The sequence below is a fragment of the Notolepis coatsorum genome (genome assembly GCF_963971535.1).
Source record: "Notolepis coatsorum genome assembly, chromosome: 9".
Taxonomy (NCBI): domain Eukaryota; kingdom Metazoa; phylum Chordata; class Actinopteri; order Aulopiformes; family Paralepididae; genus Notolepis; species Notolepis coatsorum.
The window spans coordinates 66,869,936-66,895,504 of NC_140173.1; the positions used below are offsets into that span (position 1 = coordinate 66,869,936).

Genomic DNA, 25,569 nt, shown 5'->3' on the forward strand with positions numbered 1-25,569 from the left:
ATAAACAAACTTGAAACTGTCCTGCTAGTCTCTCTCGACTGTATACCATCTAATTAAAGATACTATAGATGACATTTCTATGTAATCATTTTTAGGAAATAATACACCTATAGAGCTTTTAGAAAGGTGCGGAATAAAAGTATTGCTTTCCCCCCAAAATATGATTAATTAATGAATGTATCATTCGAAAAATGTTTGTGGGTCCAAAATCAATTATAGTTCTCTTTTTTTTTTTATGTTTCCTGCATGTATCCCCTCCCTACTTCCCATTTCCCCACATGGAATGCACCCGATTGGATAAATTACATGCTGGTGCTCTAGTGTGACACCTAGTGGCTGAATGCCATCTATAGCACCTGTAAGGAGAAATGTCTTGAAAATAATCCGAAATCAAACGACGACAAAAAGAGACAAGTATGAAATGCATTCATTTGAGTCTCACCGCGGTCTCTTGCTCTTCTTGATCACGTGACACCTGTGCCAGGCGCTGCGTCAGCATCTGGACTGCACCCTGGTCGGCACGGAGACGGGAGCTCAGCTCTGCGTTCTCGCCGCTCAGCTGCAGGTTGCGGGAACTCAAGTCAAGGACCTCCTCGCGATACTTGGAGTTCTGGAAGTTGAGGAGAAATTCATGATACTTGTTCTAAACTGTTAACAGTAACATGTTTACTTATTACTCCCTTTGTTGCACTGATGGTTATGTTACACCAGAAATATCTCTGATGCAGGTCTGGGCCTGTATTTATCAAGCAGTGCTGGTTACCCCCCCTAAGAGTGAGACGTATATGTTACCCCCCCAGCACTGATGCAGAGTGAGTCTTGTTACCCCCCAGCACTGATGCAGAGTGAGACGTATATGTTACCCCCCAGCACTGATGCAGAGTGAGACGTATATGTTACCCCCCAGCACTGATGCAGAGTGAGACGTATATGTTACCCCCCAGTACCCCCCAGCACTGATGCAGAGTGAGACTTGTTACCCCCCAGCACTGATGCAGAGTGAGACTTGTTACCCCCAGCACTGATTCAGAGTGAGACGTATATGTTACCCCCCAGCACTGATTCAGAGTGAGACGTATATGTTACCCCCCAGCACTGATGCAGAGTGAGACTTGTTACCCCCCAGCACTGATGCATAGTGAGACGTATATGTTACCCCCCAGCACTGATGAAGAGTGAGTCTTGTTACCCCCCAGCACTGATGCAGAGTGAGACTTGTTACCCCCCAGCACTGATGCAGAGTGAGACTTGTTACCCCCCAGCACTGATGCAGAGTGAGACTTGTTACCCCCCAGCACTGATGCAGAGTGAGACTTGTTACCCCCCAGCACTGATGCAGAGTGAGCCGTATGTTACCCCCCAGTACCCCCCAGCACTGATGCAGAGTGAGACGTATGTTACCCCCCAGCACTGATGCAGAGTGAGACGTATATGTTACCCCCAGCACTGATGCAGAGTGAGACGTATATGTTACCCCCCCCAGCACTGATGCAGAGTGAGACGTATATGTTACCCCCAGCACTGATGCAGAGTGAGACGTATATGTTACCCCCCCCCAGCACTGATGCAGAGTGAGACGTATATGTTACCCCCCAGCACTGATGCAGAGTGAGACGTATATGTTACCCCCCAGCACTGATGCAGAGTGAGACGTATATGTTACCCCCCCCAGCACTGATGCAGAGTGAGACGTATATGTTACCCCCCAGCACTGATGCAGAGTGAGACTTGTTACCCCCCCCAGCACTGATGCAGAGTGAGACTTGTTACCCCCCCCCAGCACTGATGCAGAGTGAGACGTATATGTTAACCCCCCCAGCACTGATGCAGAGTGAGACGTATATGTTACCCCCCCCAGCACTGATGCAGAGTGAGACGTATATGTTACCCCACCCAGCACTGATGCAGAGTGAGACTTGTTACCCTGTGTGCTATATGAGAGCTCTCCTGTTGTCATTGTACCACGTGTTTCTTCCTTAAAGATCCTATCTTATAAATTGCCTTTTCCAGTGTTTAGCATTGTTTTCTAGCAATGTGGGGTTGTACCAACACTATGTTTTTCAAATTCTCATTTTGGCGGATTGCTCCAGTTCATATGAGACAAGATCCTCCCCCACTGAACCAAGCCATTCTGATTTGACTCGCTATCCTACGTAGCAAGACGCTGCTGATCTGTATACCTCAGCTCCTTCTGTGGTTGTACTCACCGCCCACAATCAACAATTCGAGGAAGTTAGTGTAACATTGACGTTACGACCAAGCAGCGAATATGTCCTTGCACTCATTTCCTAATTATATCGTGCTCCACAAGCAATGGGCCAAGTTCATTTTGGGATTTTTGCAAAGACCAAGGACTTTATAATTCTGCAGTGATTTCCTGGCTGTTGCTAAAGAAGGGAGCTAGCCTGTACCAAGTCTTCGGGACCGAAAGAAAGTATCGAATCAGTAAGTACATACAGTACATCGTAATTAGTTAATTAGCAGTAGGACCTCGTTCATTCATCCGTTTGTGTCAATAGTGTATTAACGGTACACCTCCGTGTGTGTGTGTGCGTGCATTTCATATGGGAGTTTAAGCTGAGCCATTGGCCATTGATTCACTGTCGGGGTTATATTTATTATGGACAGAAGTTGTCAAATCATTACTCAGCAACTGTCAACTGTCTGCACATGTGTCAATAGTGTATAAACATTACTATTTTACTGTAGCGTTTCTGCATTTTGGGATTTTCCTCTTTCTTATACAGTAGGAAGGGGGAAGAACACTATATCGTGGGTGTCCCCTATTCAGCTTACAGCTTCGAAACTTCACTTATTTCGTTTTACAATGTCAAAGCCTTTTAAATAGAATCAAAACGTTCCTGCATTTCGGTCCGCTTTATTGTTTTATGACAGAAATCGATAGTGTACGCGCATTCACGCGAGGCGGAGTCGGATTCTGGCAGGGAGTCCGAATTCGGCACAACACCGGCCGAGGAGGTAACATTATTTGTCGCCGAGTTGAGAGATCCCCAGACTACAGCTGGGTGATCGCCTACAATGGCGATCACCTAGAGCGAACTATTGAATATTATTATTAAGAGGAAGAGGACAAACGGTGATGATCCATCCATAACATAAGGTGCGTTTTCACCAGACTATGTTGGATTCTAGTATTTTCAAACAGGCTGTTTGGATGCAAGTTCCTGGATGTAACGTTGGTTGGTGACTGTCACTCAAAGCGCTTTGCGAGTATGGGCGAAGCCCAGCCAAAAACAGCTTGGAATCTTGAAGTGGAAAAATGCTGCTTTAGAGTACTTTATTAGAAATACAAAACAATGAAAAAAAAAAAAAAAAAAAAAAAACATACAGATGTGTTCCATAGACTCACAGGAATTGTGTAAAATTGCCCAAATAGTGAAAGAAATAGTAAGATAGTTCCCCTTTAATGTGAAACCTGTACGTTGTTGAATGTCTACTCCTAACTCTACACTCCTTGTATTTGGTGAATGACGTGTTTCTATTTGTTGGAGGCCGCAGAGGAGTACGGCACACATACAGACAGGAACCTTGACTTTTGAACAACAGAAGATAATTGACAATATTCACACGGCGGCCATTTTGCTCTTATGTTGTGCTCAGGACGGGATTCCTTTCCCACCTTAAGTGGGAACAGGGTGGAGAGGAATCCCCCCTGAGTAAATATGGTGAACGGTCAGATCTCCTACAGACCTCTTGATGAAGCCTCTCCTCTTCCTCTCTCCTCTTCTCGTGTTCCCGCTCCATCTCCTCCAATTTCCTTCTGTTTGTAGGATGAAGGAGTGGAAGATTAAAAAACAATAAAGACTCGATACAATTGTGTGTGGGGGGGGGGGGATTAAAAAACAAAACTGGAGCTAATGGTAAATGTGTTTACCTCTTCCTGATGAAGTCCTCCTCCAGCCTCTGAATGTCCTGTTGCAGAATGGTGAGTCTGTCCTTCAGAGCGCTGTTCTCTGAATGGGCCTCTTCCAGCTGAGACCTGGAGGCGGGTTTACCCACAGGGTGAGGTCACTTCACTTCAAAAACGTGCAAATGGGAACCACTCAAGAACTGAGTTTATTCAGAAGATGTTTCAGATTATTGAAAATATGTTATTGGCACTGCACTACAGAGGGGCTGAATAGTCTAATTTCATTATAAAAGTATCAACAAGGATATTGATATCATGATATTGATGAGGATATTGATATTCAAAGGTATTTGACACACAACAAAAAATACACATTTTCATATTGAGGAACTGATCCGAGTGAACTACCAGGTTCCATTGCATGACTAAAACAAATTAACTTGATTCATTAATTATAATTAATAATTATATATAAATCATGTACTGCAGTTAAAACGAGTTCATTCAGAATTTAAAGCAAGTATTTGAATACCATATTCAACATTGAAGGAGAAATCGACAAAACAAGTGGATAATGGCGACACAGACAAGTTGAGAGACAGAACATTCAGTGACACGATGAAGTTATTAACAGTGATACACAATCGACTACCATGCATTTAGATGACTGTCATTCTGTTAAGAGATTAGGTATGTTAATGCATTCCAGAAAGAGCGAATTTAAAATGATCGATGTCGTGCCACAGCCTGCAATGGTGCAGAGAAGGTGGCGAACCGATTTTTGCATCTCATTCCGTTAGTTAGTCAGAACTTCTACCTGTGGGGAAAAGGTGAGCGTCTCGTTCAGATGATTGGTTGCAATTAGTCATTTGGAATGTCCCAATACTTGGTGCTTAAAGCAAAGGCTGCAAATAAGAGGTTAGACGGTTCGGAGTCTCGGCGATCGGCCTTGCAGGTCACAAACCTGTGTGGACTGGCTGGATCCATCACCATCTCCAGGGCAATGACCAGCTTCTCCATCTCCATCAGTTGATCCGTCATCTTGCCCGTCTCCCACTCGAAGGCCTGCTCCGCCCTCTGCAACTCTGCCCGGGTGTCCAGCAAGGCCTGCTGGAGCTGGTTGGAGTGGTTATCCGCCTGTCCTCTGCAGGAATCCAGCTCCCTTTCCTTGGCCTCCAGCTGGATGGCGAGATGCCGCACGTTGGCACAGTGCTTCTCGGACGAGGTCTTCGTTTGCTCCAGTACATTAGCGCCGTCCATGACTTCGGCGTGAAGGCGGTCGATGTCCGTGGTCTTGGCTCTAAGCTGTTTCCTGAGGTCCAGCACGAGGTCGGCCGTCTCGTTGAGTTGGGAACTCAGGTCCCGGATGTGGTCCCGGAGTGTTGATATTTCGGCCTCCATCTCTACGATCTGTGTGGAGAGCTGGTCGGCCACCTGGATGTACCCGTTGTTTTCCTGGTGCAGGCGGTCGACCTCTTCTCGCTCCTGGCTCAGAGTAGACTTGACTTGCTTGTTCCTGGCCTGTTCCTGCGTCAGCGAGTCCTGGAGACTCGCCTCTATGCTCTTCCGTCTGTCCAACTCTTCAGTGGCACAATCCAACTCTAGCTGTAGGTTATCAACTGCCATGGCCTGATCCTTTAGATCCTGTATCAGCTTGGCTCGGTCCGCCTTGAGAGAGTCTAATTCTGCAGTCAGCTTAGAGTGACAGTCGACTTTGTTTCTCACCGTTTCCTGTAGATTCTCCAACTCCTCTCTTAACATGTCCACACTTTGCTCTTTAGCCCTAAGTTGAGTTTGCTGCTGAACAAAGGCCTTGGACAGCTGGCTGCAGTTATCTGCGGTCATCTCCTTGTCCTGGAGAACACTGTCATATTGACCCTGTAGGCCGTCCAGCTCTCTTCTAAGCTGAGACCCTACATCAAGAAGTTCTCGCTCCCTAGCCTTCACCAGCTCCAACTCCTCCTCAACCGACTGCTTTTCAGAAGTCAGCCGTTTATTTGCAACCTCATGACACTGTATCAGCTCGGCTTGATCTGCCTTGAGATAGTCTAATTCTGTAGTCAGCTTAGAGTGACAGTCGACTTTGTTTCTCACCGTTTCCTGTAGATTCTCCAACTCCTCTCTCAACATGTCCACACTTTGCTCTTTAGCCCTAAGTTGAGTTTGCTGCTGAACAAAGGCATTAGACAGACGACTGCAGTTATCTGCCGTCATCTCCTTGTCCTGGAGAACACCGTCATATTGACCCTGTAGGCCGTCCAGCTCTCCCCTAAGCTGAGACCCTACATCAAGAAGGTCTCTCTCCCTAGCCTTCACCAGCTCCATCTCCCTCCTAAGCTGAGACCCTACATCAAGAAGGTCTTGCTCCCTAGCCTTCACCAGCTCCATCTCCCTCCTAAACTTAGACACTACATCAAGAAGTTCTCGCTCCCTAGCCTTCACCAGCTCCATCTCTCTCCTAAGCCGAGACCCTACATCAAGAAGTTCTCTCTCCCTAGCCTTCACCAGCTCCAACTCCTCCTCAACCGACTGCTTTTCAGAAGTCAGCCGTTTATTTGCAACCTCATGACACTGTATCAGCTCGGCTCTATCCGCCTTGAGGGAGTCTAATTCTGCAGTCAGCTTAGAGTGACAGTCGACATTGTTTCTCACCGTTTCCTGTAAGTTCTCCAACTCCTCTCCCAACATGTCCACACTTTGCTCTTTAGCCATAAGTTGAGTCTGCTGCTGAACAAATGCATTGGACAGACGACTGCAGTTATCTGCCGTCATCTCCTTGTCCTGGAGAACACCGTCATATTGACCCTGTAGGCCGTCCAGCTCCCTCCTAAGCTGAGACCCTACATCAAGAAGTTCCCTCTCCCTAGCCTTCACCAGCTCCAACTCCTCCTCAACCGACTGCTTTTCAGAAGTCAGCCGTTTATTTGCAACCTCATGACACTGCATCAGCTCGGCTCTATCCGCCTTGAGAGAGTCTAATTCTGCAGTCAGCTTAGAGTGACAGTCGACATTGTTTCTCACCGTTTCTTGTAGGTTCTCCAACTCCTCTCTCAACATGTCCACACTTTGCTCTTTAGCCCTGAGTTGAGTCTGCTGCTGAACAAATGCATTAGACAGACGACTGCAGTTATCTGCCGTCATCTCCTTGTCCTGGAGAACACTGTCATATTGAGTCTGTAGGCCGTCCAGCTCTCTCCTAAGCTGAGACCCTACATCAAGAAGGTCTCTCTCCCTAGCCTTCACCAGCTCCATCTCCCTCCTAAGCTGAGACCCTACATCAAGAAGTTCTTGCTCCCTAGCCTTCACCAGCTCCATCTCCCTCCTAAGCTGAGACCCTACATCAAGAAGTTCTCGCTCCCTAGCCTTCACCAGCTCCAACTCCCTCCTAAGCTGAGACCCTACATCAAGAAGTTCTCTCTCCCTAGCCTTCACCAGCTCCAACTCCTCCTCAACCGACTGCTTTTCAGAAGTCAGATGTTTATTTGCAACCTCATGACACTGTATCAGCTCGGCTTGGTCCGCCTTGAGGAAGTCTAATTCTGCAGTCAGCTTAGAGTGACAGTCGACTTTGTTTCTCACCGTTTCCTGTAGATTCTCCAACTCCTCTCTCAACATGTCCACACTTTGCTCTTTAGCCCTAAGTTGAGTTTGCTGCTGAACAAAGGCATTAGACAGACGACTGCAGTTATCTGCCGTCATCTCCTTGTCCTGGAGAACACTGTCATATTGACCCTGTAGGCCGTCCAGCTCTCTCCTAAGCTGAGACCCTACATCAAGAAGTTCTCGCTCCCTAGCCTTCACCAGCTCCATCTCCCTCCTAAGCTGAGACGCTACACCAAGAAGTTCTCTCTCCCTAGCCTTCACCAGCTCCAACTCCTCCTCAACTGACTGCTTTTCAGAAGTCAGCCGTTTATTTGCAACCTCATGACACTGTATCAGCTCTGCTCTATCCGCCTTGAGAGAGTCTAATTCTGCAGTCAGCTTAGAGTGACAGTCGACTTTGTTTCTCACCGTTTCCTGTAGGTTCTCCAACTCCTCTCTCAACATGTCCACACTTTGCTCTTTAGCCCTAAGTTGAGTTTGCTGCTCAACAAAGGCATTGGACAGACGACTGCAGTTATCTGCTGTCATCTCCTTGTCCTGGAGAACACTGTCATATTGACCCTGTAGGCCATCCATCTCCCTCCTAAGCTGAGACCCTACATCAAGAAGGTCTTGCTCCCTAGTCTTCACCAGCTCCAACTCCTCCTCAACCGACTGCTTTTCAGAAGTCAGCCGTTTATTTGCAACCTCATGACACTGTATCAGCTTGGCTTGATCCGCCTTGAGAGAGTCTAATTCTGCAGTCAGCTTAGTGTGACAGTCGACTTTGTTTCTCACAGTTTCCTGTAGGTTCTCCAACTCCTCTCTCAACATGTCCACACTTTGCTCTTTAGCCCTAAGTTGAGTCTGCTGATGAACAAAGGCCTTGGACAGCTGGCTGCAGTTATCTGCTGTCATCTCCTTGTCCTGGAGAACACTGTCATATTGATCCTGTAGGCCGTCCATCTCCCTCCTAAGCTGAGACCCTACATCAAGAAGTTCTCGCTCCCTAGCCTTCACCAGCTCCATCTCCTCCTCAACTGACTGCTTTTCAGAAGTCAGACGTTTATTCAAAATCTTGTGAGATTCCAGGAACAGAATACTTTCCTCCAGCTGACCACACACCTCCTGTAGTCGAGACTCCAGGTCGCAGCATCGCACACAACAGTCCTCCAGCTCTCCCTCTAAATGACCACACTGTGCTCTACACTGGTCCAACTTGGCTCCTAGTTGGCCGTTTTGCACACGCAAGTCTTCAGCCACACCCTGGGCCAACGTCACTTGTTCCTGTAAACTGGCGACGTGCTCCTTCAGTTTGCCGACCTCCTCCCGGTGTTCCTCCTCCGGCCTCCTCCTGTCCGAGGAGAACCGAGTGCCGATGCCGGCCTGCTCCTCGCTCCGGAGCTTCTTCCTGTGCTTCTCCTGCTCCAGTCGGTGGAGCGGGGTCTCCCAGGCGCTCCCCTGCTCCTGGAGCCTCTGGCGCTCAGAGTGCAGCTGGTGCAGGAGGCAGCGTTGGGCCTCGCCGTGCTGCTGCTTCATCTGACAGAGCTGCTGCTCTGCTTCATCCCTGATCACACGGTGTTAACACTGTTCATTTAGGCACATTAACACAAAAAGGGAGACAGCAAGACACATATAGCTGCCGCCGGACGAAAACCTCACAGCTCCAATTTTGGTGATGTTGGGTAATGTTTTTAAATTGATATAGTTTACATGGTTTCTCCCAAGTTGTAAGTGCGTTTCATAACCCTAACCGTACGTTCGGATACAACGCAAAAGGGAAATATTGTCTTGCTTTACTCGCTTTGACGGTTGATAACTAGCAAAACTGACGTGGAGACAGGCTAGTGCATTTGGTCTCAACGGTAGCATTGGTGACGTTTACAGAAACGAGACAATTTCTAAATGTAACTAACCTATTAAATATATCTATATGCCACAGGATTCATAGCAGTCTATTTCATATCCATTGTTACCTATATTTGGTCCATTTTGCCTGGCGAATCTCTCGCTCAAGTTGAAATATTTGAAATAAATCTCCATGCCGCCCAGATCGAAGCTGCGTCTGTTCACGTCTTTCAATCGTCTTTGTCTGCATTCACACCGCCTCTAAATGTAGCTTCGCATTGTATTTGAACGTACCACAATGAACATGAAACCCGTTTAAACCCCAGTGTAGAAACTTAGGGTCTGAAGAAAACTGAAGGGTTTACCCTTTTGGAGATTTTGAGGATTTTGCCCCAACAACAGCAACATACAAACACACAAGTGCAGGTGTGCATGGTGTCTGGGTTTAAGCCACGGTGATGAGTGATGGTGGAGGCCAAACAGCTGATTTGCCAGCTGATTTACCATAGCTGCTGGGATGGCTTCAGGTTCAGTGCGTGTTACGTTAAAGAGTTAAGGGGATACGTCTCAGACAGGAGAGTCATACAGGTGACAAAACAAAGACACTGAACAATAATATGAATGTAGAGCAATGGTCAAATAAAGACAAAGGAGATGTTTGATGCACTTCTGAAATTCCTTCATAAAAAGGCATCGGTCAAATATATATACAATATTGCCGCCATATTGTAATACAACTTTGTAACATTGTTACTGTAATACTTATTTGTAAATAGCTTGAATGAAAGAAATGGCATTTGGTCCATAGAATGTTTGATAATATGGTCCGTAAGACAGACGTGAGCATTCATTCCGTGTATCGCATGCCAATCAGAAAGCTGATGCATCACCATAGCAACAAACACAAATCATTCCAGTAAAGGTTGTGTTGAAAAAACACAACTTGTTGAGTCTCATGCATTGTCCACACATAATATATAATATGAATTATATTAATTTGTACATTATCAAAATGCTATGGCCATCATAGGTGCATCAAGAAAGGTGATTATATATATATATATATATCTTTGTATATATGTATATAGTATATAGTGTAAATAGGATATATGCGTGTTTTGTGTTTTTATATAAATTAATGTGTATGAAGTATGTAAGACATATTTTGCCACGGTGTCCCACCTTACAGCCATCACTTCCTGGTCCATCTTGAGTTTAAGCTCCGCCTCTAGCTGGTCCTTCTCAGCACTGAGCCTCTGCACCAGGTTGCTTATCTCTCTGGCGTAGTTCTGCTCCAATTCAGCCCGTTCTCTCTGGATCCTGGATATATAGATTAGATTAGAATCAGTTGTCCCTGACAATAAGTACAATTCATTATCCCCATGGCCGGCACACAAATCAACAAAAGATGCTATAATCTTATCATCGTTATAACAATCATTGATGATCTGATTTATCCTCCAAAATATATAGCTAACTTTGTAGCAATAAATTAAATACCATCCATATTCATCAACAAATGTCCCCTCCTTATCATAATCTTGACCACCAGTTATCACCACCACTCATCATCATCATCATCTTGAGCACCACAGTCATCATCATCATCATCAGCACCACAGTCATCAACATCATCATCACCACAGTTGTCCTCCTCCTCCTCACCTGCGTTCCTGATCAGAGCCCCAGCCCGCCCCCAGACCTCCCTGCTGGGCCTGGAGCTTCTCCAGGGTCTCCTTCAGGTTCTTCATCTGCTGCTCAGCGTGGCTCTTCTGGTCCTCCAGCTCACTGATCTCCATCTGCAAAGTCACAATCGGACACATAATTTGTCTCAGGAAATAAAATTCCTATATTTGCAAAGTACATTCTTTGCATATACCTTGTTCTCTGCATTTAACCCATCCAAACTATTTATGAGCAGTGTCCATAGCCTGGTGTCTGGTGTAACACGTTTGTGTGTCTTAATGGTGGTACATGGAGAGCAGGGAGGGAGACGACTACTCAAGCCACTCTCATCGACCATGATACTGGGATTTCACAAGTTCTATTTATTAGCTACCACATTAACCATATAAAGCCTGGCCTCATGGCTACTAGCAGCAGTAAGTACCTAGCAGCAGTATGTACTGTCTGTACATGTCTTTTATGTGGAATAAGACACAGTCCAGGAGGCAGTGGTTCAGCTACAAAGGGTGGTATTTCAGCAGGATTACACTTTGCTGATTCCTGGCTGTATACGTACCACTTTGCTTGCTTCATATCACAGCCGGGCAAATGAAGAGACTGAAACAATCTTTTGATCTCCTGGGAGACGGTACGTCATGTACTTTACTTTTCTTTTTCACTTGTGCATTTTATATTTACCTAAACATAAAATCTGTGCCACTTATTTGTCAAACACTTACCCAGAAGTTTTTGAAATGCTTTGCCCATTGGTAACCGAAATAACAATAGAGGATTTACACTCTGCAATTTCGAGGTTGAAGGCAAATAAATCCCTGGGCACAGAGGGTTTCACTGCTGAATACCGTAGATCATTCCGAGAACAGTTGGCCCCAACATTACTGAAGGCATTTAATTGGGTACTACAGAAAAGGGAAATTCCACCCTCTTGGAGGGAAGCAATAATATCTGTCATCCCGAGGGAAGGGAAAGACAAACTAGAATGTGGTAGTTTTCACCCGGTAAGTGTCTTAGATAGATTAGATTAACTTTATTGTCATTACACAGTACAATACAGTGCAACGAGATTGTGTACGTCCAACCAGGATGTGACAATCATAAATGTGGAATATAAGTTGTTTACATCTATAATATCACAAAGAATAAATAAGATCCTACCTAAACTCATTAATTTGGACCATACAGGTTTCATTAGACAAAGGCAAACACAAGACAACATTAGATGGTCACTACACATTATCAGACAAACATATCACACAACATGAAATAGAGGCAGCCCTTGTAAGTTTGGACACAGAGAAAGCTTTCGATTCTGTTAGGTGGTCCTTTTTATATAAGGTGCTGTCGAGATTTGGCTTCCATGAGTGTATTATTGCAAATTTCGAAGCATTATATGACAGTCCATCTGCAAGGATCAAAATGAATGGGGACCTATCTGAATCCTTCATTCTGGAACGTGGAACCAGGCAAGGATGTCCCGCCTCACCGATCCTATTCGCCCTGTTTATAGAGCCTTTGAGCCAATGGACAGGGCAAAATGTTGACATTAACTCATTGAGCGCCAATCACGAGATATCTTGCTTCTGAGAGCCAGCTGATGAGATCTCGTTTTTAGTTCCTTTTTTTTAAATTTTATTATTCTAAACACTCGCATGGGCCTTTGTGAGTGTGGTTGGGACCTGCAATGGCGATTGAATCCTGACAGGTGGCAGTATCGCCTATCTTATGAACTGGGCTGAGAGTAACCAAATCACTAGGGATCACTAGGGCACTCCCAGCAGTGGCATGGCAGCACTGAGCAAACTACAGCAATCTAACGTTCGACAATGGTGATCGCCTAGAGCGAACTATTGAACATTATGAAGAAGACAAAACGGATTATATAGATGATGATTATGGACGATAAAGTGCGTTTCCACCAGACTATGTTGGACTCAGCACTTCTGGTAAATCATAAAAATACTATAGTCAAACCAGCCGATGAGGAAACCTATTTGGCTCCGTGGTATAGTCTGGCCCGAGCAGACTATAGACGAAGAAGACAATGGATGAGGGCCACCTAACGTTATATGTATTGATCCTGTTCTGATTCAAGACACTTGGAGCGAGAGTGGAGTACCTTCTGACAAAGGTAATGTCTATTAAAACATGCTTTTTGAAGCCGATGGCTTTGTTAAGAAACATATGCTCGTGTACCTTCTGACAAAGGTAATGTCTATTTTACGTCTATTTCACCGAACCCCATCATAAAACATGCTTTTGTAATGATTGCATGATTGTAACGATGGCTTTGTGAAGAAACATGGTCGTGTTTACCTTTGACCTGGAAATAATATAGGTTTCAGGCGAGCATCCACGAGATTTGCGCATACGCCGCACAAAACACTATATCTCACGATCTAGAAAACCAGCCTGGATTATTGTGAAACGGTGCGATCTTTTGCGTGGTATAGCGCACAATTGAAGGTATGTAGAAATAACCAGTTTTGTCCCTGTTGGAGTATAAATAGTGCCTGTCAAATGAGCCATACTATTGTCTCCATAGCTATAATATAGAATATACGATGGGTCCGCAAACATCGTGAAAATGGTCAATAACGCTGGCGCCAGGGAGTAAAGATGGAAAAACAGCGTGGCAAATCAATGAGTTAAGGGAATAGGCTTGGCAGCTGGCAAGCATAAACATAGTCTTTTTGCTGATGATATCATGGTATATCTAGCGCAGCCCACTCAGACAATCCCAAAACGTATGGGTTTATTAGAGGAATATGGGACACTTTTAGGTTATAAATGAAATATTCAGAAGACCCAAGTACTTACATTTAATTATGATCCTCCCAATCATATTAGAGGGAATTATAATCTGAAATGGGATGCAGACTCAATAAAATACCTAGGTGTTAATCTGCCAAGAGATATCTCGAAATGATTTGATCTCAATTATGGGCCTTTGAATGTAAAACTAAAGTATTATGGTGGAGCCTCATCCCCTTCTTGAGTTTGAGCTCCAGGGTGGACTCTGTTAAGATGAACATCCTACAGAGATTTTTTTTTTATCCTATTTTTCTGTATTTTCCTCCCATCTCAATTTAGTCATTATGCCAATTCCCCCCTCCCCTTCCTGGTTGTTGCGCGCATGTGCTCCCAACTGGTCGGTCTAGGGAGCCCTGAAGTCTATCACATGCTTCCTCCGATACATAGGAGACAGCCAGCAGCCTCTTTTCACCTGGCAGCGAGGACTCTCATTGGCGAAGTGTAACGCGTGGGAGGTCACACTACCTTCACCATTTCCCTCCCTCGCTGTGCAGGCGTCCTGACCGACCTGTAGGAGTCGCTGTTTACAACGACCAGATTACCACCCACCGGCTTCCCTGCCGCTGACACCGCCAATTGTGCCAGTATGATGGCCGGCCAAGCCGGAGGCACCGCTGACAGCCGGATTCGATACCAGGCAGACGCTTAGTCCGCTGCGCCACCCGGCCGCCTTATCCTACAGAGATTGTCGATTTTTTTTCCAGACCCTCCCAGTGGAGATATCCGCTAATGCATAGAATGGGACAAATGAATATCAATTTATGGCAAGGGGAAAAAAACAGAATCAGATATAAAACACTAGAAAGGAAAAAGGGGGAATGGGCCTTTGCTTGCTTACGTGAATATTATTATGCAGCTCAATTGAGGCCTTTAGTATGTTGGTGTTCTCCATCATACTTTGCAAGAGGGAAGGAAATTGAGAGTGCAATGACAGAAGGGGTTCAAATAGCAGCAATAGTTGCAGATAGTGAATTAATAAACAACATGACAAATAAAAACAATGCCATTATTATTAACGTAGCATTGAAGATTTGGCAGGACACAGTAAAGTTGTGTGGTGTGAGAGACTCTTAGAATGTTAAGATGGTGTGCATACGATACAGATTTCCCTCCCAACAAAATGGATATTAGATTTAAAATGTGGGTAGAAAAGGGCCTTACAAACTATTTTACTTTTGTCCATAAGGGGGCATTCCAGAGCTTTGAATATCTACAGAGAAAACATGGTTTGGAACAAAGAAAAATCTTTAGGTATCTCCAGGTCCGACATTATTTCAATCAGAACTTAGGTGGAGCATTAGAAATGGGTGAAACAGGAATTATGGAAGTAGAAGTAGTCGATCATTGAAATGTAATAAGATTGTATAGACTATACAGTGGATTTTGTCAGGCTAAATGAAATTCAATCAACACAATATATATTAAGGAGAAATGGGAGAAAGAGTGTAATTTGATAATTTCTGGGGAGGAATGGGATCGAATATGTAAACTACAATGGGGAAACAACATGCTCAAGTAAGTGGCGAGAATTTGGTTGGAAAAACCTTATAAAAAGGTTTTTTACACCCCATTACAAAAAAGACACCAGGGGATCAGTGTAGAGTGCTGGTGATCCTGTGGTCTAAATGAACTAAATGTACTATACAATTTATTAAAAAATATGTTTCAATATAAATAAGATGGCAAAGTTTGTTAACTGAAATAATACACATTTTAGCCTTCATGGGAAATACATTTTATTAAAAAGAAATGTGTCCCATTTGTGGTGGCCTATTTTGTTTTTCAACCAAATGCTGATGACATAAATGTTTATGCTCATAAAAGTATCACAACAAAGATTGTCAATCACAAATGTAATTTAGATTAAAGAAAAAAGATCACTCATCACCTTCAGCAAACTGAAACCTCACTTAAAATTCAGCTCCTCAAAGCACGCCTGGATGATCAGCTTGATTGATTGAAAACTTTATTAACAGATTGCAGAATGGGTACAATACAGTACAGCTCAATACACACAATTGTTAAGGGGATGCAGACCAGAGAAAGACTTTCGTCTTGTTTACATCAGGGTCTCCCATTTTCAATTCATCAGGACATATATGACATACATGACATACAGATAGTCAGTACTGCTACATCTATACATTTATGACATACCAGATTTGCAAATACAGTACTGTTTGTGATACAGAAGGAGTCAAGAAAAGGGAGTATATACATTTGACGTAGAAACTGTACATTGGAGGAGGTTGGGTGGGGGGGGTTGGGTACATTGGGATATTGACAACCATACTGGGTAATTTACATTGGAGGTGGTTGGGGGGGGGGAGACACACTGTATAAACAAGCAAAACTGTACATTGAGGGGGGGGGGGGGGGGAGACACTGTACAAACAAACAAAATTGTACATTGGACTATTGACAAAACCATACTAGGTAAATGACTGTACATTGGAGGGGGTTGGGTTAGGATATTTACAGGGGCCAGTTTTGAATTGCAGTCTCCCGTAGGTGTCCCTTGAGAGAGGTTTTGAAAGTGGGTAGTGATCCACATTCCTTTACAGCTTTGGGTAGGGCGTTCCACATTGATGTGGCATAATTGCTAAACGTGTTTAGTCCCTTATTTGAGCCGAATCTGGGTTTAACATGATTTGTGGAGCACCCTCTGGTGTTGTGATCGTGGTATTCACTGACCTTTGGGAAGTATTTTGACATGTACATGGGTACCTTGGTCGTGTAGTGTATCTTGTAGACCAGGCCCATTGCAAGTTGCTGTACTCTGTCGTCTACTCTAAGCCATCCTAGGTTGTCAAAGTGGGCAGGGGTGAGGTGGGTTCTAGGAGTAAGGTCAAGCAGTAGTCTGACCAGTTTGTTTTGAGATGTTTGTAATTTTGTTTTTAGCGCCTTTGAGGTGCTTTGGTACCATGAGGTGCAAGCATAGTCGTAGTACCCCTGAATGAGTGCTCCTGCCAGAGTCTTCAGGGTATTCTTGTTTACCAGAGAGGAGATCCGGTACAAGAATCGAGTTCGTTGGTTGACTTTTTTTATTACATTGGATGCCATTTTGTCACAGGAGAGATTAGCCTCTAGGATGGAACCCAGGTAGGTAATTTCATCTTTCCTTGTGACAATATTGTCACCCACTGTAACTGAGAAGCCGTCAGTCTTGCTGAGTTTGTTATTTGAACCGAAGAGAATGGACTCTGTTTTGCCCATGTGTAATGATAGTTTGTTATCAGCGAGCCATATGCAGATTCTGCCTAGTTCCGAGCTGAGGGTTTTTTCAACCTGTAACTTGTTCTTGTCAGAGACCAGCAGGGCTGAGTTGTCCGCAAACAGGAACAAGTTGCAGTCACAAGCTGACGACATGTCATTTGCATAAATTAGGAACAGTAGCGGTCCTAGTATGCTTCCTTGTGGAACACCACAGCTCACTGTGAGGGGGGGGGGGGGGGATAGGGTACCGTTTACCTCCACCATCTGTTCCCTCCCCTCAAGGTAGGATTGCATCCAGCTCACTGATAGACTATCAAAACCAATTGCTTTTAGCTTGTCAATCAGAATGGAGTGATTGACCGTGTCAAAGGCCTTTTGTAGGTCCAGCATGACCATGCCGCAGTATTTGCCTGCGTCCACCTCTTGTTTGATGTGGTCATTCAAATAGAGAAGGCATGTGTCAGTGGAGTGGGATGTTCTGAAGCCAGATTGGAATTCGTAGATTAGATTTTTTTCCGCTAGGTACTTTTCGACCTGTTCATAGACTATTTTTTCCATGACTTTCGAGATGGAGGTGAGAATAGAAACAGGGCGGTAGCTGCCTTTGAATTAATGTTTTTTTGTTGTTACCCTAGTGAGAGTTTTTTTTTAATTACAATTCCATTATGATTTTATGTCCTTTATGTATTTAACAATATAATTGGACATTATAGATGTCTATAGATATCCACTAGATGGAGATCAGTAGGATTAAAGCACTGATATTCATGGTGCTAGTCATCTTGAAGTCTGAATCTGGATCAGGGTGATCCTATTCTGGATGGCTTTGAAATACCGGGACAAAATCTGGCCGAGTTGTCTGATCCTGGATCACAAAAAATTTGATATAAAAATCTGATCGGATCAGATATGGATTCAAATTTTTTAACTCCTGGGCCGGGATCTGAACTATTAGTCTATTGTACCGATTTATGATGTAGCCCTGGGTTCTCATACAGTACGGGTCTGTCTGTTGCCAGGGTTCTCATACAGTACGGGTCTATCTGTTGCCAGGGTTCTCATACAGTACGGGTCTATCTGTTGCCAGGGTTCTCATACAGTACGGGTCTATCTGTTGCCAGGGTTCTCATACAGTACGGGTCTGTCTGTTCCCATGGGAAGTTAAGCCTCTCCCGTCGTACCTTGAAGCTCTGAGAGATGTCCTTACGCTCCACATCCATGTTCTGACGCATCAGATCCATGCTGCGCTCATAGTAGTTCACCTGAACAGAGAGGGACATGGAGGGATGTGGAGAGAGACACAGAGGACATGGAGAGGGACATTGAGAGGGACATGGAGAGAGACATGGAGAGAGACATGGAGAGAGACAGAGGACATGGAGAGAGACATGGAGAGAGACATGAGCGGGACATAGAGAGGGATGTGGAGAGAGACACAGAGGACATGGAGAGGGACATTGAGAGGGACATGGAGAGAGACATGGAGAGAGACAGAGGACATGGAGAGAGACATGGAGAGAGACATGAGCGGGACATAGAGAGGGATATGGAGAGAGACATTGAGAGAAACATGAGAGGGACATGGAGGGGGACATGGACATGGAGAGAGACATGGACAGGGACATGGAGAGGGATATGGAGAGAGACATTGAGAGAGACATGAGGGACATGGACAGGGACATGGAGAGCGACATTGAGAGAGACATTGAGAGGGACATGGACATGGTGAGGGACACAGAGAGGAACATGGAGAGGGATAGAAAAAAATTTGCCCCAAATCACACAAATACATGTCTGGTCATTCTGTTTGTTTGCTGAATCAGATACAAGAAATATGAATGATTAATTGATTGATTGAAAATGTTAATTAACAGATTGCAGAATGGGTACAGTACACTACAGCTCAATACACACAATTGTTAAGGGGATGCAGACCAGAGAAAGACTTTCGTCTTGTTTACATCAGGGTACCCCATTTTCAACACAACATACAAATATACAGATATAAGAATCTAATCTAATCATCTAATCTAATCAGGACATGTATGACATACATGACATACAGATATACAGTACTGTTACATTTGTGACATACAAGATATGCAAATATACAGTACTGTTAAACAGATCCTAACAGAAAATATATACATACGAGGGGGAGGAGACTGTACATTGGGAGGGGGTGGGTGGGGGTAGGGGGTGCAAGCATAGGGAGGGGGGGTTTGGACATTTACAGGGGCCAGTTTAGAATTGCAGCCTCCCGTAGGTGCTCTTTGAGAGCGGTTTTGAAGGTGGGTAGGGATTCACATTTTTTTACGGCTGTGGGTAGGGCGTTACACATTGATGTGGCATAATTGCTAAACGTGTTTAGTCCCTTGTTTGAGCCGAATCTGGGTTTAACATGATTTGTGGAACTCCCTCTGGTGTTGTGGTCGTGGTATTCACTGACCTTTGGGAAGTATTTCGACATGTACATGGGTACCTTAGTGGTGTAGTGTATCTTGTAGACCAGGCCCATTGCAAGTTGCTGTACTCTGTGAATGGATTTACTGCCAGAGAAGCTGGGTTTTAAGAGTCAACTAACTATAGTGAGTGGAGTCTTTGCCCTTTGACCCTGCCTATCATTATTTTTATTGCCTATATACATTTTATTGTAACATAATAATATAACAGATTGCACCTTTGTTTACACTGTTCATTTGTATATTTCAGCGTTAATTATATGCGACCAGCGATTGATGGCACATGTCTCCATTTTCCAGATTGTGAAAGTACAGAATGTAAGCTTTCAAATTATGTGTCATACGTTGAAATCTGAGAATGTTTGAAGAATATGTGCTCATTTGAATCTTGTAAAACTGTTTTTTTTTGCTTTAAAGGAACACGCCAACTTTTTGGGAAATTAGCTTATTTGCCATCTACCCTGGAGTTATACAAGCATATATATACCCTTTTCTTCTCTATGCATGCATTAGACTTAGGGAACAGCCGCACCGTTAGCCTAGCTTAGCGTCATTCACTGGAAGTAGGTGTGCCAGTGTAGCCTAGTTCCCAACAGTCACGAAATACACTCCAAATACAAGTCCAAAACGTTCCTGTAAACATGTTGTGACCTGTGTATTTTCTTTTTTAATAATTAATAAATAAATAAATTGTCTAAGCAGATATATACTCTGACATTTTTTTGTGAACCACTGCTGCCTGGGTGCAGTGATTTCATCACCTCAAAAGCCCAGTTTTTCTTTTTTTAAACTTAAATTTGTATTAACATTTATAGACATACAACCCCCTCCCGCCATCCACCCCGAGAAATAGGACTCCCCCACATCCCAGGTCCGCCCCACAAAAGCCCTGTTTTTCAAAAAAGTTTTCAGAGTATATATATCTGCTTAGAAAACTAAAATGTCTAATTATTTTTTTATTTTATTTCTCCAGGTACACATTTCACTGTCCAACAGGGCCGTACCACACACAAACATTCTAAATAAACAACTAATCAACAACTTACCCATAAAGAAAGCAGAACGTTGCACGACAGACCATGGAAATCAACTACCTTCCGAGGCAGAGTCATTGACACGATTAACAAAGCCCAATACCTCGTTCATTAATCCGATGGATTGTAAAGGGATTTTTCCTGAAGCCGAAAGTTTCTCAACAAAATAATATCAACAGAGGCCATGTGTGTTGTTTATGGGCGTCGCTCGAAACTCCAACGAAAGCACTCGTCTTGATTTGCATGCAAATTTGATTCCGCCCCCACGCAATAACCAAAGTCACACGGAAACAGCCTTTTTTAAACAAAGAATTGTTACCATTAGAGATTCTATAACTGTTTGCTTTTATAGAAAATATTTTCTTAAAACATTCAAACTGTAATAATAGAAAAAAAAAAAAAAAAAAAAAAAAATCTTCTCTTGTGATTTGACGTGATTCGACTTTCGAGACTTGAGGTCAAGAGCGCTGGGCACGGTCATTATTGTTTACACCGTTTCCATTTAACAAATCATTTATATTCAGGTCTAATTGTATTGCCTATAGGCAATAAAATTAGATCTGAATATAAAAAATATATTATTTATGTATTTCTGTCATTGCCCTGCCCATACCTGTACCTCCCCCTTGCTGATTTCCCCAAGGGAATCAATAAAGGAATATCTTATCTTATCAATTTACAAACAGTAAATTGGAAATCAATTAAAGTCTTCGGCTTAACTGCATTTCTCCTTTTACGGAATTTCAAATATGAATCATATAGGACTGATTTACCATTTGGGTTGATTTCAGGTGACGACATACCTTGGTCTCCAGCTCGATCTTCAGGTCGTGGAACTCCTGGCTGTGCTTCTCCTTCAGCTGCTCCATGGCCAGCTCTGTCTCGATGCTCACTATGGGACCGGGCAGGCTCTCCAGAGAACCCAGGCCTCAGGGGACCAAATGCACACACACACACACACAGTTGTAATTCGAGCACAAGCTCAGGGATTTGTGCTTCCCATACAAAATTAAGGGCAGAATAAAGTGTCTTTAGTTCCTATAAACATTTTAATACATTTTCTTTACATTTATAATGACATACATGACACAAATAAACTAACAAACAAACAAAAATAACATAATGTGACTTGTGGTCTTTTCTCCCTTATCTATAATGCAACATCATGTTCGAATTCCATCCCTCCCAGTTTGTAGTGTCGTTAACTTTTTATACTCTATATACATTTTTATATTAAAAAAAATCACATTTCAACCCACATTTCTCCTCTTGTACCCTCAAAATATGTGTAAAACGTTCCATGTCACATATTTCCTCCACCATACTCAACCACTGCTCCTTTGTGGGCGGGTCCACCTTATACCATGCTCTTGTTATGGTTTTCTTGCTGGCTGCTAACAGTGCCTTCACCACGTATCTGTCCCCTCCTTGTATGTTTTCCTGTGTCAGATTACCGAGGTATAATACCAGACCTGTCCTAGGCCTCATAACCCAGTATCTCCTTTAATATTTCCCACTTGTCATTCTTACCGTTCTTGTCAGCCACCTGTAGCTTCTTCCTGTTGAAGGGAGACACGCCCCTCTTCATCTCTGGGTCGTCTAGAACAAAATGAGATAAAGAGTTATTGAAGAGGCACAGATTGGACCTGAAACAGCAGAGAGTGGGACGTGTGTCCATCAAAGAGGGGCGTGTTCAAGTGCTGCTATGCACTATTGGGAGGAGGGCGGGTCGGAGAGGTGGTAGGAGGCGGTCCGATCACTGTAGTCCAATCACTGTAGTCCAATCACTGTAGTCCAATCACTGTAGTCCAATCACCGTAGTCTAATCACTGTAGTCTATTATGTTTGTAAGAAGCTGACTTAGGAACATTCAGGATGTATAAACTTCAACAGCTGCGTGTCCAGAGATGGTGAACATTAATGGTCACCGATCAAGACCCACCGCCTCTGAAACCACACATCAGTACTGCTGGCTTGGGATCAGATCCTGCGAGAGCAACGGCTTATAGTTAAAAAGTCAGGAATACCTTGGTGAGAGCCTGATGAACCTTTAATGAAAAAGCAGATGATCACACACAGCTGTTCACAGCAAAGTTGAAAGTCCCTTGGTGGAGGGAGGGGTGCTTTACCAGAGTCGGACTCGGTGGTGAGCGATCGTTGGCTGGACCAGGCAGGCGTGGACGTGTTGTCTCTGAGCCGGCGTCCTCTGCGTCCCGTCCCCTGGCTCTTCAGGATCTCCACCTCAGAGTTCAACTCGTCATTCCTGTCCCGCAGCTCCTGTAGCGCACATACCAACACACACACATACCAACACACACACACACACCAACACACACATATACCAACATACACACATACACACCAACACACACACACACCAACATACACATATACCAACATACACACACACACATACCAACACACACACACACACGCATAGCAACACACGCACATAGCAACACACAACACACACACATACCAACACACATATCATTTAGCAGAGTGGTGACAGGCATTACAGGCATGCATACATGACCTAGTTAGGACACACAGCATGCCTACTTTTACTGCATCCTCTTGTCATAAAACACCCAAACTAAGTATGCATGCGAGTGCACGTCAAACCACACTGTTTCAACGATGTCCACGACGTGATGCTCACCTTCACTTTCTACAGACCCACGCGGGAGGCGTTTGGGTTAAACGAGACACTTATTAAACATCTTTATGGAAACACAACTACCTTTAAATCAACACAAAAAACACAGACCCAGCAGCAGGCGAGGCGGAAGCTAAGGGGGACGCTAATGGAAACAGTAGTGACCACAATGAGGTCAAGGCATGTAAGGCTACCCACGCTCAACGTGGTGGCTTCAGGTTCCCTCACACACACATGTAGGCATGCACACATACACACACTCTGCACACTACACTCTCTTACCCGACACTGCAGTTCGTACTCTTTGATGATCTCGGTGAAGCGTTCCTCTTGAGTCAGTCCTGTGATGTTGGCGTCCAGGTTCCCAAACTGTGTCACATGACCAGAGGAGGGAGGGAACACTTTAGAAACACAACAGGTCTAATGTGGAGTTAAGTTATTAAGAGCTAAATAGGTACGGTGTTCAACTGGAAGAGATAGTGGTGTTGATCGTCTTTGGAGGAAGAAAAAAAGAATAAATATATATATATATAAAAACAGGAAACCTTCATTAATCATTCATCCACACTGGCTACAAAGCTCACTGCTCTAGGGATGAATTACCAAACACAATTAGATGCACCAGTGTGTGTATGCGTGTGCGTGTGCGTGTGTGTGTGTGTTCCATCTTCCTCTATGTGTTCTTGTAAAGTTAACCTTGTAGGTCAGGAGGTCAATGTCCTCACAATGATAAGAGAGAGAAGGGAAATTACACTATTTTGTTGCTCTTCACTTTGAAAACCCCTCATATACTAGCTTGTACACCTGCACATAACCCTTAGCTCTGTATGATAGCATGTACTATAATGTTGTATATACTATATATATTTATTCTCACCGCATATATATACCCATCCTCTGTCTGTACTTGCCTGCACATAGTCCTTTACTATATCTATATCTGTAGTGTACATATTCTCTTACTAGTTATGCTGCTGGCCAGTAGTAGTCATACCGTCTCTAATTATATAACACAACTCTGTACATACATCTGATTAGCACTACGCTCAGTAGTACTAATTTGTATATTTTGTACCCAGTTTAACCACCTGTACATTGTATATCGCTGTTGCACTTTACTGCTACATTTACACTCATTGGTTGGATGCCAAAAGTATTTGTTGTACTGTACTTGTGCTGCATGATGACAATACATTTTAATCAGGGCGGCTAGGTGGTGTAGTGGGCAAGGCACTCGCCACCAGTGTGGAGACGCTAGGATTCGCGTGTTCGAATCCAGCTCTCCACATTGTTTTCAGTTTAGCTGGTCGTCCGCAGTAATACACATTGGCCGTATTACGGGGAGGGAAACTGAAGGGTGGGGATCGGGCGTTGTGAACAAGCGACTCCTACAAGTCGGTTGGTGCGCCTGCGCAGTAGAATCAGGAAGTGTCGGGGGCAGCGTGAGCCTCCCACGCGTTACTCCTCGACACTGAGAGATCGAGCTGCGCAGGTGAAAAGATGCGACTGCTGTTACCTCAAGTACCGGAGGGGACTTGTGCTATGTATGACTTAGTCCACATTGCAGCCGGCTTGTGGGAGGCAAGAAACAGCGTTCGTGACAGGGGAGGGTTGAATTGGATGATACGAAATTGGGATGGGAGAAAAAATATAGAAAAAATGGGAGAAAAGGTGGATCAAAAAAAAAAGACAATACATTTTAATCTAATCTAAAAGGGGTCGCTTTTGGGCTAGTGTGTGTGTGTGTGTGTGTGTGTGTGTGCGTGTGCATGTGTGTGTATGTATCAGTCAGTGTGTGTGTGTGTGTGTGTGCGTGTGTATGTGTATCAGTCTGTGTGTGCGTGCGTGTGCGTGTGCGTGTCACCTTGTCCTGTAGCAGCAGGTCCAGGTCTCTCTGTAGTCTCGAGACTGTGCCCTCTGCCTCAGTCAGCTTCAGTTGCATCAGGCTCAGATCCTCCTCCAGATGCCCGTTGTCCTGTTAAGGATCACAGAGGAAACACCTGGATTAACAGGGTGTCGCTTGCCACAGATAACGTGTCAAAGGACAGTAGCCACACACACACACTCCAGACTAATCTAATGGGACACTTGGATGGACTGGGTGACGGCCTAGTCCGTACAAATGTCCATTTGATCAATAATTTACATAGAGTTTGGAATGTGGGCCATCCTTATGTTTAGGCACACAGACTGTGTCAAGAAAGATGCATCGTATATACGTCTACTTTGTTCCCATCAAACAAGTGGGTCTGCAGACTACTGCTTAATTAAATTAAGCAGTAATTTTATTTGAACTCATCCATATTTTGATTTGAACTCATCCATATTAAATTATGGATGAGTTCAAACTTTCTCAACTTAAATGAGCGCAAAACAGAGATAATTTTATTTAGTAATGAT

The 25,569-nt window shown here is 44.1% G+C and overlaps 1 protein-coding gene across 2 annotated transcripts in view; it reads right to left on the reverse strand.

The window, feature by feature from the left end:
* The window catches only part of ninl (ninein-like), a 106,360-nt gene that overhangs the window by 8,634 nt on the left and 72,157 nt on the right, over nt 1–25,569 (reverse strand). The window contains exons 12-22 of one of the 2 annotated variants that reach the window (XM_084322141.1): nt 25,034–25,144; nt 23,452–23,538; nt 22,640–22,787; nt 22,041–22,109; nt 21,314–21,438; nt 18,196–18,276; nt 10,967–11,100; nt 10,484–10,621; nt 3,896–4,000; nt 3,712–3,781; nt 443–610 (exon numbers count right to left, since the gene is read on the reverse strand). In XM_084322141.1, the coding sequence (XP_084178267.1) occupies nt 443–610; nt 3,712–3,781; nt 3,896–4,000; nt 10,484–10,621; nt 10,967–11,100; nt 18,196–18,276; nt 21,314–21,438; nt 22,041–22,109; nt 22,640–22,787; nt 23,452–23,538; nt 25,034–25,144 (1,236 nt within the window). Of the gene's footprint in view, nt 1–442; nt 611–3,711; nt 3,782–3,895; nt 4,001–4,835; nt 7,827–10,483; nt 10,622–10,966; nt 11,101–18,195; nt 18,277–21,313; nt 21,439–22,040; nt 22,110–22,639; nt 22,788–23,451; nt 23,539–25,033; nt 25,145–25,569 lie in introns of those variants that run through there. The other variant, XM_084322140.1, reaches the window with a different exon arrangement.